Source organism: Pleurodeles waltl, chromosome 3_1, assembly GCF_031143425.1.
Source record: "Pleurodeles waltl isolate 20211129_DDA chromosome 3_1, aPleWal1.hap1.20221129, whole genome shotgun sequence".
Taxonomy (NCBI): domain Eukaryota; kingdom Metazoa; phylum Chordata; class Amphibia; order Caudata; family Salamandridae; genus Pleurodeles; species Pleurodeles waltl.
In genome coordinates, this window is record NC_090440.1 from 1,467,794,249 (window position 1) to 1,467,807,697 (window position 13,449).

Below are 13,449 nucleotides of genomic sequence, written 5' to 3' on the forward strand. Positions count from 1 at the left end.
TTTCCAGTTTGGACCCAGCCATATGCAAATCAGTCTTGACCCTGTTCCCCATGGGAACAGCCCAGCCCGAACTGCCAGGCCAGGTCTTCCCTAGAGCAGAAACAAGCATCCTGGGGCCGGTTTCAGGGTATCACTCTTCATCAGCCAGGCTAGCTTGAATCTGGTGGGATAGCAAGCACGGGACCCATGTCTGGGCATACCCTTCCTACTTGGGGAGACAGGCATTTAAAAAATATTTTAGTCAGGACTCAAAATGCAAGTTTTACCAAACCTTGATCTAAATTGGAGCACATATGTAGGGAACCAGGTAGCCTGCTTGCCTATTGTGAAAATCAACCAATTTTGTCTTGTAAGTCGAATGCTGAAAATTTAAGAAAAAAATATTTGGTTTCTCTCGTATTATTCAAACAGAGCAAAATTGTGCAAAAGTTTACATCATATTGTTTGGACACCACTTGTATCACAAGACAGGAAGTTGCCACTTACAGGTCCTAGAAGATGCCATAGTACTCTAATACAGTTTTATATAGGCTGGTGCATTTGTACCAAAGAGTATTATGACGCTCTACGGATAGAACAATTTACCCCAACATAATATACCTCGGATGCAATATTTCAACAATACCGTTGTACTGTAGAACAGGCATACACAGAAATGTATAGAGAACATAATGACACAGAATGACTTTGTATTAGAGCTGCAGTATGTTTTTAAGGTGGGAAGGGACTTTTTGTTTTAAGACGACGTGAAAAAAATTGAGTTTTTAAGTACTTTTGGAATGTGGGAAAGATGGGTTTGTTCGAATATAAAGTAGTAGAGGGTCCAAGACTGCAGTTGTGGCTGCATCAATCTAGTACTTTTGAGTCACTTCACTTTGGAGGGACATGGAGTATCTCAAATGCCAGTGCCCAGAAGCATCTGATTTTCTTGTGAGTAGATTTGACTCTCTCTTGAAGTGCTCCTTGCTTATTCCTGGCAGAACAAGAGTGAGTCGTAATAAACTTTTTTGGGGATAGGGCTCTTTATGTTTTCGGATCGAGGTGTACATTTCTATATTTAAATACAAATGAATCCAAAAGCCTTTGTGTTGTAAAGACCAGAGAACAAAATACAAAATGGTATGTATGACACTACCTTAGATCCTCTTCATCTCCCATTTCTATTCCAGCTTCTCTTAACATGGCCAATCCTTCACGATACTCTAGCCTCAGGGTGGGCTCCAGAAACTTGAATGGTTCGCATGGAAACTGCTTGCTGACAGTCTGAATTTCAGTCTGAAATCTGCGTATCAAAAACAAAAATATTAATTACAGTTTCCATTTTTTAACTTAGAAATTGTTTCTTTTCACGGGTAAGTAACACATTAAATCACAATTCGACTCCTTACATGTTTCCTCCTGGCATCACGTTTACTGAGTTACTTCTACAGTTGTGTTCCATAAAGATTGGAGAAAGATGGGAAAAACACAAACTACTATTGAATAAAAGAGAAGGATATGTTCTGAGTACAACTCTTTCTTGGTTCAGGTATTGTGTGCTGTTGCAACAACCTCTCTCTGTGTAACGAGGGACAGAAAGTAAAATAAACTGTTTTCATAATAACTATTTGTAAGTTGCTGATTTCCAATGAACAAGGCACTTTTGCTAACAGGCTAAAATGAAATCTGGGTTTCATGTCATACAGTTGGTGTTCTGGTTTAGTTTGTACTGTGCTTACTGTAGTGGTTTCAATTAAGCACACTATTAAGTTATTACTACTAAAAATGTTCCAATCTTACTGCTGGTGTGGACCATGACAGTGAAGTACAAGTGTGATAAATCATCAAAATGCGATCTCACCGCTTCATTTCATGAAGCAAAAAAGTATTGTTAGTTTTTCGAATACCACACAATGGCACAGAAATAGCCGAGGCAGGTTTGTTTCAGACAAGTTCTATAATGACTCCGTAAAAGAATTATAAGTTTCAATAAAGCGCACCGTAAAAAAAACAAAAGAACATCATTCATTCATTCGGTAGAAATTATCATCCAGCGCGAGCCCAGAGGCAGAACCCGAGCGGCCTTCTCTTGCACCGTGATCCAGCAGACTCTTTACTCGTTCTAAACCTTCCACTAATTCTGCCAGGTGGACAGGGCCATAGAGTTTAAGGCAAAAGCTTCAGCAACTGTGCGTTCAAGTAGTTGAGCTCAACAACGGGGATAAATGATGGGAACCATATCCACTTTTAGGAGAGACTTTCACTCTCCAGAGGTAGAGCAGAATCACCTGGCAAGTGCAAGAGGTCAAAACACGTGTCTGTCTAGTCAGGATACGAAATACATGCCCCAAGTACAGCACAGGCTCAGCTGGCTGGTGACACTCTGCTAGACCCGAGCTTGTCCAAAACTCAGGTGGGAATAGGTCTGAATACAATGGACAGGAATTCATTTAATTACTGTGTTGGGTTTTTGTTCTGTGTTTTTTAGGTATGAAAGTAGTGCATTATCATAAGTATTGCCTGTGTTGTATTAAAGATAGGCGATTTGGACTTCATCTGGTGTCGCTTTTACAGATGGCATTTCTCAGAATGCTTTTTTTCTTTAAGTCACTTATTATCTATTTCAATATACACAAACCTCAGTTCTTTTATTCCACATTTTGCTACGCTTCAATTTTTTCACTTAGTACTGCACAGTTTCCTCTCCTCTTCTTCATTTCTATGACATAATTTCTTAAAGCTAACATTTCCATCTTTGTGGAGATTTGTGTGTAGTTAGGAAAGGATACTCATTGTGGTTTATACTCCTAAGAGGGTTGGGCAGGTGCCAGGCCAGTCTGTCACGCCAGCAGAGGCACCAACCGCTGTTCCCCTGGTGGAGGACTGCCTGCCCTATTATGAGATCTCCCCTTCTCTTACTGCAACTTCAAACCGTGGTGTGGTGGCAAGGCACTCTGCCAAGAGTGCACCATGCTGTTTTGGTGCACCTCTACATTTCAGATTATTTAGACGTTCTCAGGAAAGTCGTCAGTCCACTAGATCAAATGAGATCATGGTGTATGCTCCTCTGGCAGAAAACTGTCTGTCATATTAAAAGATCCCTACGGCCTTCGTGGCACCTGCAGCAGTTGCGGAGAAGAATTGTGAATGGGAGCTGTACTGTTTGAGCCCACTTAGCAAGCTTAATTTTTTATAATAAAATCTTGGCGTGGTGGCTTGTTTTTGAAAATCAAAAAAGAAAGCCCCGATGTGCTTGGACTTTTTTCTGAATTTACTACAGCCACTTGTAATTACTCTGGGCAGCATCCTCGGCCATTGTTATTTAGCACACCATGCCACCACAGTTTAGACACAACCATATGCAAATCAGTCTTGACCCTGCTCAAATGGGAACTGCCCAGCCTGAACTGACAGGCCATACCCTTAACCAGAACACAAGCAACCCAAAACCGGTTTCACCCTAGTTAGGGCTCACCAGCCAGGTAAACCTTGGCGCTAGTGTCATTATGAGCTGGTGGCACTGTGGGGGGCTGACCACAAGGCAAATCCTCTGGTTCCTCAAGTTCTAAATGAGCTGGAGGAACCGCAGAGTTGGTGGCGCAGGTAAACCATCGATGTAAGGTGGTTTATCTCTTCTACCAGAGCTCTAAATGCCCCCACTTAGTTTTAAAGCCTCAAATCCTCCAGATTTTTGGGAAAGTCTCTTTAAAAGAGAGAAGAAAGGAACATTACTTGCACAGCACGAAAAAAAACACATTGGAAAACTGATGGCAGGATCAACAGCCTCTATGCCTTTCATCCAAAAATGCCCAACAAGTTGCTCAGAATTCTTCAATTTTAAGAATAGACAGACAAGAGGCACCTTCTTGGACGATCTCAAGCATGAGTATTATCTGGACTTAATGAAAGTTGACATAGATGCTAAAAACCTAGCCATCTATAGACGCATCTCACATTTATCAATAAATCAATCACTATTTGTAAAGCACGGGTACTCATCCGTGAGGGTCTTATGGCGCGAGGGGAAGGGCCTCATCCCAAGAGTCACGTTTTGAGGTTTTCCCTGAAGATGGTGTGCAACGGGCTTTATCTGAGGTGCAGGGTGAGGTTGTTCCAGCTCTACACTGCAGTGTAGGTAAAAGATCGTCCTCGGGTGGTGGTTTTGCGTATGCAAGGGACGGCGGCCAGGGCCATCTGGGCAGAGCAGAAGGATCTTGCGGGGTGTGGAAGGAGACGCAGTGGTTCAGACAGGCCGGTCCTGCGTTGTGTATGGCCTTGTACGTGTGGGTGAGAAGCTTGAAGGTGATTCGCTTCTCGACCTGTAGCCAGTGGAGGGTCCTCAGGTGTTGGGAGATGTGTTCTAAGCGAGGGAGGTCCAGATTGAATCTGGCAGCAGCGTTCTGGATGAGTTGAAGTTTTTTGATGTTCCTAGTTGAGGTGCTGGCGTAGGGGGCATTGCCGTAGTCGAGCTTGCTCGTGACTAAGACGTGGGTGACTGTCCTGCGACAGTCTGCTTGGATCCATCTGAAGATCTTCCGGAGTGTGTACCAGCAGGAGGAGGTGACAGTTTACCTGGCGGGTCATGGATAGGGAGGAGTTGAGGATGATTCGTAAGTTGCAGGCGTGCTCGGTCAGCGCTGGGAGGGGGGCTGAGGGATGTGGGCCACCATGAGTCGTCCCAAGCTGAGGTTGCGTTTCCAAAGATGATGAGTTCCGTCTTGTTGGAGTTGAGCTTGAGGCAGCTTTCTCTCATCCAGGCTTCCATTCCTGTGTCAAAGTTCCTTTTGGCCGTGTCCGGAGTCTTCGGTGAGGGAAATGATGGGTTGTGTGTCATCGGCATACGGCATGATGTTCGTACCGTGGCTTCTGACGATGGCAGCAAGAGGGACCATGCATACGTTGAACAGTGTGGGACTCACTGAGGATCCTTGGGGACTCCGCTGTTGACTCCTGTGGGTCTGGAGGTGTAGGGAGGGATTCTGTCCCTCTGCGTCCTCGTGGAGTCTGGTACGCAGAGTGCTGTGGGAGACCGTTTAGAAAGCTGCTGAGAGATCGGGGGTATGAGTGCTGCAGTGTGGCTGCGGTCTAGGAGTAATCGGATGTCGTTGGTGACTGCCAGGAGTGCTGTCTCTGTGCTGTGATTGCTGCGGAACCTGAGCTGGGAGCTGTCCAGGGAGTTGTTTGCCTCGATGAAATTCTGAAGTTGTGCGTTGATTGCTTTCGCTAGTACTTTGGGAGGGGAGGGTAGCAGCAAGATGCGCCAGAAGTTTTTTTTAGTTCTGATGGGTCGGCCGATGGTTTTTTCAAGAAAAAATGTTGCCATGTTTCCAGTACACAGGGAAGGTGCCCGTGCTGATGGAGCAGCTGATTGTGTTACAAAGCTCGGGGCGATGGATGCGCTGGCTCTGATGTTTATGTGGTTCAGGCAGGGGTCCAAGGGGGCTCCGGAGTGGGTGCAGTTCATGATGTTGACGGTTTCCTCTGTGGTGAGCATGGACCAGTCGTGGATGAACTGGGCGGGTTCGGGGGTGGTGGGTCGGTCGCAGGTTCTGGTGCTAGGTGCCAGGAAGCTATTGTAGATGTCCTGGATCTTGTGGTGGAAAAAGGAGACGAGTTTGTCGCAGAGGTCCTGTGACAGGGGGATGCTGGTGGCTTCGGACGGGGGGGGAAATGTGAACTCGATGACTGAGAAGAGTTCTTTAGGGTTGTGTGTGGAGGAGTTGATGCGCTTCCAGAGTGCATCCTTCCTTGCGTTCTTGATTTTTCGTCGGTGGGCAGCGGTTGCAGCTCTGAATGAGGCGAGGTCTTCGCTGGATTGGCTGTTCCTCCATTTTTTCTTTAAACGTCTGCAGCTACGCTTTGATTCTTGGAGTTCGGTGGTGAACCAGCTGCGCTTCTGAGGTACGCGTTTAGCCGATGTCAGCCAGAGAGGGTCTAGAGTGTCGGTGCATTTGGTAATCCATGCGTTGCGGTTGCACACTGCAGTGTTGGCGTCATCAGAGGGGGGTGGGGGATGTCACAAACTGCACACGGCTTCTCACCTCTGGATGCAGGATTTGAAAGGACATCCGGTCTTCTGCTGGTTCTGGATAAACCCAGATAGGGGCGACCCTTTCTAGTAGCCATGGTGCCGCTTGACAGGAAATGCCTAAGCAGACCGTACCCTCCAGAAGGAGTCCCAGAGGAAAAACCCCACAGAATGGGGAAAAAAACCTAAAAACAGGAACTCCTTAAAGGAAGAAAAAACAGGACTTGAAAACAAGGCAAAAATCTCCAACAGCGAAACAGGTACGACGAACAGGCGCGAAGAGCACCACCAAAGGGAAGTGTTTGCAACGCAAGGCAGAGCAAGACTGAGTGACTTATATACTGGAAAACAGGAAGTGACATCACAGGAAAGTGAAACAACACCATCTTGAATTGGGAAAAGCCCATAGAAAAGAATAGGAAAAAGGGTTGTAGTATAAAAGAAAAGGGTATGCTGGGAAATAGAAACAGGAAGAAGACAACATGGAAACCAGCAGGAATATAGAGAAAATGAAGTGCACAGAAGCCAAGAAAAAAAGAAAAAAACAAGAAAGACCATCACCGACAGGAAAAAAGAGGAATCCCTAAAATAGGTAAGTGCGATGCAACCAGGAGCACAAAACATGCTTCCTGGAATGCATCGCCAAAACGGGGAGAAAACGCAGAGGATGGCGCTCTGAAAATCAGATGTGCGATCCGACCGCGGTCGGGGAAAGAGACGCCACGTTGAGGCGCGGCGTCACAAGGGAGGGGTTTGGCGAGCGTTGAGGTGAGTTGCTCGTTGGTGATTTCGTTCCATTTCCTGTGGGGGGGTCCTGGAGGTGCGGTGATTGTGAAGTGTATGCAGCGGTGGTTGGTCCAGACTGGGGTGGATGTGGTCTTGATGGTGATCTGGTTGTTGAGGTGAAGATGGGGTCCAGTGTGTGTCCTGCAATGTGTGTGGGTGTGGAGACCAGCTGTCTGAGGCCACGGGTGGTGAGGTTGTTGAGTAGAGCGGAGGTGTTTGAGTCGGTGCGGTCCTCGAGGTGGAATTTCAGGTCGCAGAGCAGGAGGTAGTCGACTGACGCCAGTGTCTGGGTGGTAGTGATGTCTACGATGTCGTCTATGAAAGCTGGGCGGGGCAGGGAGGCCTCTACACCAGGGTCCTGCGGATGGAGAAGTTGTGGTTGGAGTGGACCAGGAAGTGAAGTTCCATGGAGGTGCAGTGATCATCTTGGACGGCCTTGACACGTAGTGAGGACTTGTGTACAATGGTGAGTCCTTCGCCTGGGCGGGACGGCTGGTCCCTCTTTAGGATGCTGTAACTGTCAGAAATGGCGATGTCTGGACCCGAGGTGGGGTTGGTCCAAGTCTCGTGAGAAAGGCGATGTCCAGTCGGGTGGTGTCAATCAGATCCCAGAGTTCTGTGGCATGTTTCTGGAGGGAGAGGATGACCAGGAGCAGGCAGCTGATGGAGTTGTGGAGGTTGTTGGTATCTTTGCATGCGGAGAGTACCTTTGGTTTGTTTATCAATAAGTTTGTAGAAAGCCTACTGCCATATAACACTAAGACCAGGACAATACCAATCCTTTGCTAAATTGCACCACTAAAAGAGCCATCTGGCAAGTACTGAATGATGCACTGCTCTGGGCATTTACGAAAACCCCTCCCTCTTGTTTTAGCCAACATGTTAGCAGACTTCAACACTCCTTCCCATCAAACAAGAGAGATGCGGTTTGGTGGCTAGAGCTGTAGACTTAGGAATATGATGATTCAACTCTGAATCCCAGGCTCAAACTCAACATCCTGTGCTTCTGGGTAAATCACTTTATCCTCCTGGGTCTAAAAAGGGAAAGATTTGTCACTTAGGGCCTGATTACAACCTTGGCAGAAGGGATTACTCCATTACAAATGTGATGGATATCCCGTCCACTGTATTTCAAGTTCCATAGGATATATTAGAACTTGTAATATGGCAGGCAGGATATCAGTCACGTTTGTGACAGAGTAATCCCCTCCGCCAAGGTCATAATCAGGCACTTAGTGTGGTTCTTTTATAAACTGTACTAATGCCCTTGGGACAGGTTTGTGCTATAACAAGGTAACTGCAAGTTAACTGCAAAACAAAGCCTTCTTCAATGTATGCTCAATGAACATGAGTTTCAGCAGCAATCTGCTCATTAAGAGGGCTCCTCAACAGAACTCCTATGATATCGGGAGCCACCCTCAGCCTGACAGTGCACAAGTGTACCTGAACAGCTTCACAGTTCAAATCACTGACCAGCTCAAAGAATCCCTTTGTAACAATAAAGTGTTTTTGTCAAGCACCTCTTTGAAACTAAGCTGAATCAAGAAAGAATGCACTTCCATTACAAATGGCATCTAATTGAATTAAATCCAGGACTGTCTCTTCAATCAGAACTTGGAAAGCATCACCTCACAACTCAACATGAATACAAATTCATCATCGACTTTGAGTTCTTTAATCCCACATCACTTAGAAAACAGAGATGTTTTGATGAGCCCCAGATTAATCAAGGGTTCCTGGGTACCATTTGTAACAATTCACCACAGCGGTACTGGGGATTTACTTTACTACTGGACCCAAAACTGAGCACCAAGTACAGCCTTTAGTTACTTTGGGATGTAGTCTAGTGTAGAGTTTAGAACTGAATGAGACATACAATATAAGTCAATAATGTATTGCCTACCCAGGACTTTTACTTAGAAGAAAAAGTACTTTACTATCAACACATAAAGCAATATTATACATAAATGTTAGAGGACATAATTATATAATCACTGAAGGTGTGGGGTAGTAGGAACTAAAAAGGGGGGATGCTGTGTTGTCACACAGGAGTCAAGGGGAGTTTCCTTTACGGACTAGGTGGTCTCACACACATAATAGTGTCTTGCTTCATCATATGACCACCTAGCCCCACCCAAGTAAGATGATACTACTTGGGCGGACTCAACCTCTTGGTTAAAAGAACCAGAGGGAGTGCTGAAATTAAACTGACTGGATAGTTACAGTGATCCAGATAGGGTGAGTAATAAAATTACCGAGCAAGTCACCGATAACTATTCCTAATTTTAATGGTGGTGTATGCTGGTAAGACTAAAAAATCTATATGGGGGAAGAGAGGCTCGTTAGAGAATAATGTCTCTAGGAGTCTAAAAAGAAGTACATAGGACCAACATTTTTCTGCCCTCACTGTGTGCTGGGAAGTCAGGGGCATTCGTCAGGGTCGGAGCACATGTAGTCAGTGGGGTGCTCAAAGAGAATGGTGTGGCCTACCTGAACAGGTAGTTCACGGTGGGGTAGGCCTGTGGTAGATGATAATTAGATCACAGTTATTCAAGGTGGAATAAGTGGGCACTGCACACAACACAGCAATTGGTGAGGAATAAAATAAGATAAGGTAAAAAACACTCACACACGCATGCAAATGTGACTTACCCCGGGCAGAGGGGCGGTATGCCTCAGGTCTGGCTGATGCCGGGGGGGGTTTTCCCTTGTAGTCACACTCTGAGGGGTCAACAGTTTAGCGTGGGGTCAACAGAAAAAGGAGACGAAAAGTAGGGGCGCAACGTATGCAGAGGGGAGACTAGAGACCAGGGGGATTAATGAGGGGAGGGGATAAAAAGAGCGAAAGAGAGAAGGAAGGGAGGAGGGACTAATAGAAAAAAAGAGAGAGAGAGAGGGGGGGAAAAAAGGGGTGGAAAAAAGTAAGAAAATGGGGGCAGAACATGAAAAAAAGGGGAAAGGTGTCAGAGAAGAAAAGAAAGAAAACGCCAGGTCATAGAGACTGTCCAAAGAAAGATCAGAGCGTGGAAGAGAGCAAGGGAAAGGGAGAGAATTCCCCCCCCTTTTTTTCCCCCCTCTTTTCCCCCCCCTTTTTTTTCTTTTTTCCTCTCTTTCACCTGTTTTTTCCCCCCCGATTCCTCCACCTTCTGTGTGTTCAACTGCGTCTCCCTTTTTCTCTCTCTATCTTTTGCTCTTTCTTCCTCACCTTGTTTTTTTCCCCCACACTTGGCTTTCCGCCCCCCCCCCCCTCTTTTTTATCTTTGTTATCAATTTCCTGATTTCCCCTCTGTTTCTTTACTGTCCTTTCCTTTCTCTCCCCTTCTTTTCCCCTTTGTAGCTCTCTCCCCCTTTTTTTTCCCTTCCCTTTCCCCCCCCCCAACCCCCCCCCCCAACCTCCCCTGCCCCCTCTTCGTGACTATCCATCTCTTCTTTTTTCTCCCCGACTGGGCTCGTCTCCTCATTATCCATTCCATTGGTTTCCTTTTTCTTCATTTCCTCCTTGCTGTCTCTATTTCTTCCTCACTTCCTCTTTGCCCCCCCACTTAGCTCTTCCTTCCCCCCTTTCCCCTGCCTATCAATTACCTTTTTCCACCCCCCCGTTCTCCCCTCCCCCTGCTCCCTTTCGTTTCCTTTTCTTCCTTTTCGGCTTGGACTACCAGTCCGCCGTTCTGGGACTCGCTCTCCCAGCGGCCCCTGCTTTCAGTGACGCGTCGCGCGATACGCGCCGCGTCACTGCGGATTCCACCCCCGTGTGCGCCAGCCGCGCCACGACAGGGATACAACTATGCCTACGTTCCGTGGACTTTCCCACGGGACCCCGGTTCCCAGAGGTCCCGCGGACCACAACGCTTCACCACGGCCCTGCTGGCCCCCAGGTCCATGACACGGCACAGCCCCCGAGAGGGCGCGGCCAATCATATGGGCGTGGCACACCAATACTTTCGAACCGGGCTCACCTGGCTTTGCCCGGCATACTTGATCCCGTCCGGGCCCCGCCCCCACGCCAGGAGCACCAGACCGATTGGCTGCAAGCCACCATAAAGACTCACTTTGCTTACTAGCCGGTAGCAGAGCGGCCTGGCTCCGGCATGTAGGTACCCCCCATGGTATTCCCTTTGGAGTGGTAAGTGATGGCCTCCCTGGCCCCTTGGAATTCTCTCCCTTTCCCTTGCTCTCTTCCACGCTCTGATCTTTCTTTGGACAGTCTCTATGACCTGGCGTTTTCTTTCTTTTCTTCTCTGACACCTTTCCCCTTTTTTTTCATGTTCTGCCCCCATTTTCTTCCTTTTTTCCACCCCTTTTTTCCCCCTCTCTCTCTCTCTTTTTTTCTATTAGTCCCTCCTCCCTTCCTTCTCTCTTTCGCTCTTTTTATCCCCTCCCCTCATTAATCCCCCTGGTCTCTAGTCTCCCCTCTGCATACGTTGCGCCCCTACTTTTCGTCTCCTTTTTTTCTGTTGACCCCACGCTAAACTGTTGACCCCCTCAGAGTGTGACTACAAGGGAAAACCCCCCCCGGCATCAGCCAGACCTGAGGCATACCGCCCCTCTGCCCGGGGTAAGTCACATTTGCATGCGTGTGTGAGTGTTTTTTACCTGATCTTATTTTATTCCTCACCAATTGCTGTGTTGTGTGCAGTGCCCACTTATTCCACCTTGAATAACTGTGATCTAATTATCATCTACCACAGGCCTACCCCACCGTGAACTACCTGTTCAGGTAGGCCACACCATTCTCTTTGAGCACCCCACTGACTACATGTGCTCCGACCCTGACGAATGCCCCTGACTTCCCAGCACACAGTGAGGGCAGAAACATGTTGGTCCTATGTACTTCTTTTTAGACTCCTAGAGACATTATTCTCTAACGAGCCTCTCTTCCCCCATATAGATTTTTTAGTCTTACCAGCATACACCACCATTAAAATTAGGAATAGTTATCGGTGACTTGCTCGGTAATTTTATTACTCACCCTATCTGGATCACTGTAACTATCCAGTCAGTTTAATTTCAGCACTCCCTCTGGTTCTTTTAACCAAGAGGTTGAGTCCGCCCAAGTAGTATCATCTTACTTGGGTGGGGCTAGGTGGTCATATGATGAAGCAAGACACTATTATGTGTGTGAGACCACCTAGTCCGTAAAGGAAACTCCCCTTGACTCCTGTGTGACAACACAGCATCCCCCCTTTTTAGTTCCTACTACCCCACACCTTCAGTGATTATATAGCTTCTTCTAGGGAGACGGTGTGGGCCAGCTATTCTCCCAGTACTCTCTTTTTGTGTATTTAGAGGACATAATTATGGCATACATTTAGTAAGGAAAATCATTACTATAAACAGGGAGCAGTCAGTACTGACATAGGCTGTTACAGAGGAACTGGTATCAATATACTCAGTGAAAGTTCAGATACATCGCACTGCAGGGTAAAAGAAGGGTGGGTACTAAAGGTAATAAACAGGTAGCATGTGGGGGGGGTGCAAACGTTTTCTCAGCAATTGCTTGTCATTGTACTGTACGTAGTTTTCATCTTCTTAGTCCTCTGCAAGCCAGGCATGCTGTTTTCGAACTGGGTGCAAAGGCTAAGCTGCCTCTGGTGTCTTCCTGCCCACTATACTTGACCACTGCTGTGGTATCTGGTGGATGTGTTTCTGGTGAAAGAAGGCAGGGTGTTGAGGAATCTGGCTGATGAAGAGGCCGAATTCCGGTGGATCCAACTGTGAGCAGGTGAGTGAGTCTTCATAGGAAGGGGGAATCTTCCTTGGGCGCAAACAAACACACTACCTAAAACAGAGTCCCCCACATGTCGCAGGGATTCCAATGGAGGTCTTAGCAACTGCCAATGGTTGTAAGTGATCTAGCATCAAAGTCTTCCAAGAAGTTTTGATTTTTCTAATAAGGCAGCTGAATACGGCTGGACTGGCATACCAACTTAAAAACACAGGAGAGGCCAATATGCAACTCTTCCTGGTAGGCAAAGAGTAAAAAGGCCTGTTCAGTCACTATAATGGTTCTTTCACAGCCCAATGTGCTTACTGTAGTCATGCTCAGTAAAGGTAGGTGCACACGGTGTACCTATTTAGACCGAAGAGCCCAGCTCATGGTCTTACTGCGGGACAATACACAACTTAAACAAGCACTGGCAAAGCCAACAGCTCTGTCTTTGGTTTTAGAATGTTTGCAAAAATATGCAAGTTTAAAAGTAATAAACAGCAAAAAAGATGTTATCTGTAGGTGGCCTGCGTGCATTTCTACAAAAAAAGCCACATCGCAAAAATAAACAGGAAAAAAAACATGAACTGAAAGCAGAGACAGGCCCACTAACCCTGGAATAGAAATGGACTACTTTTTAGTTAGGCAGACATGTGCATGCTGTTATTCACAGTGGAGAGTGCCAATGGGTTAAAGTGGGCTATCAAATGCCTCATGCTATGGTGGGAAAAAGAAAATATAAGTGATACTGGAACACACAAGGGGATGACGAGTCCTGACCAAAAGTACTGGCATTTATGAATATTTTATTAGGATAAAAAAAAAATGAGGCTAATAAACAGCAAAATATCTCCCAGGCAGGCGTAAAAATGAATATGCAGAGAGACTGGCATAGTAATCAGACGATAATGGCATGAAATTCCAAGCTATGTAAACACTTTATTTGTGA

General features: G+C 46.6%; 1 protein-coding gene across 1 annotated transcript in view; it reads right to left on the reverse strand.

The window, feature by feature from the left end:
• The window catches only part of DARS1 (aspartyl-tRNA synthetase 1), a 473,122-nt gene that overhangs the window by 97,434 nt on the left and 362,239 nt on the right, over nt 1-13,449 (reverse strand). The window contains exon 13 of the mRNA XM_069225076.1: nt 1,136-1,282. Within this exon, the coding sequence (XP_069081177.1) occupies nt 1,136-1,282 (147 nt within the window). The remainder of the gene's footprint in view (nt 1-1,135; nt 1,283-13,449) is intronic.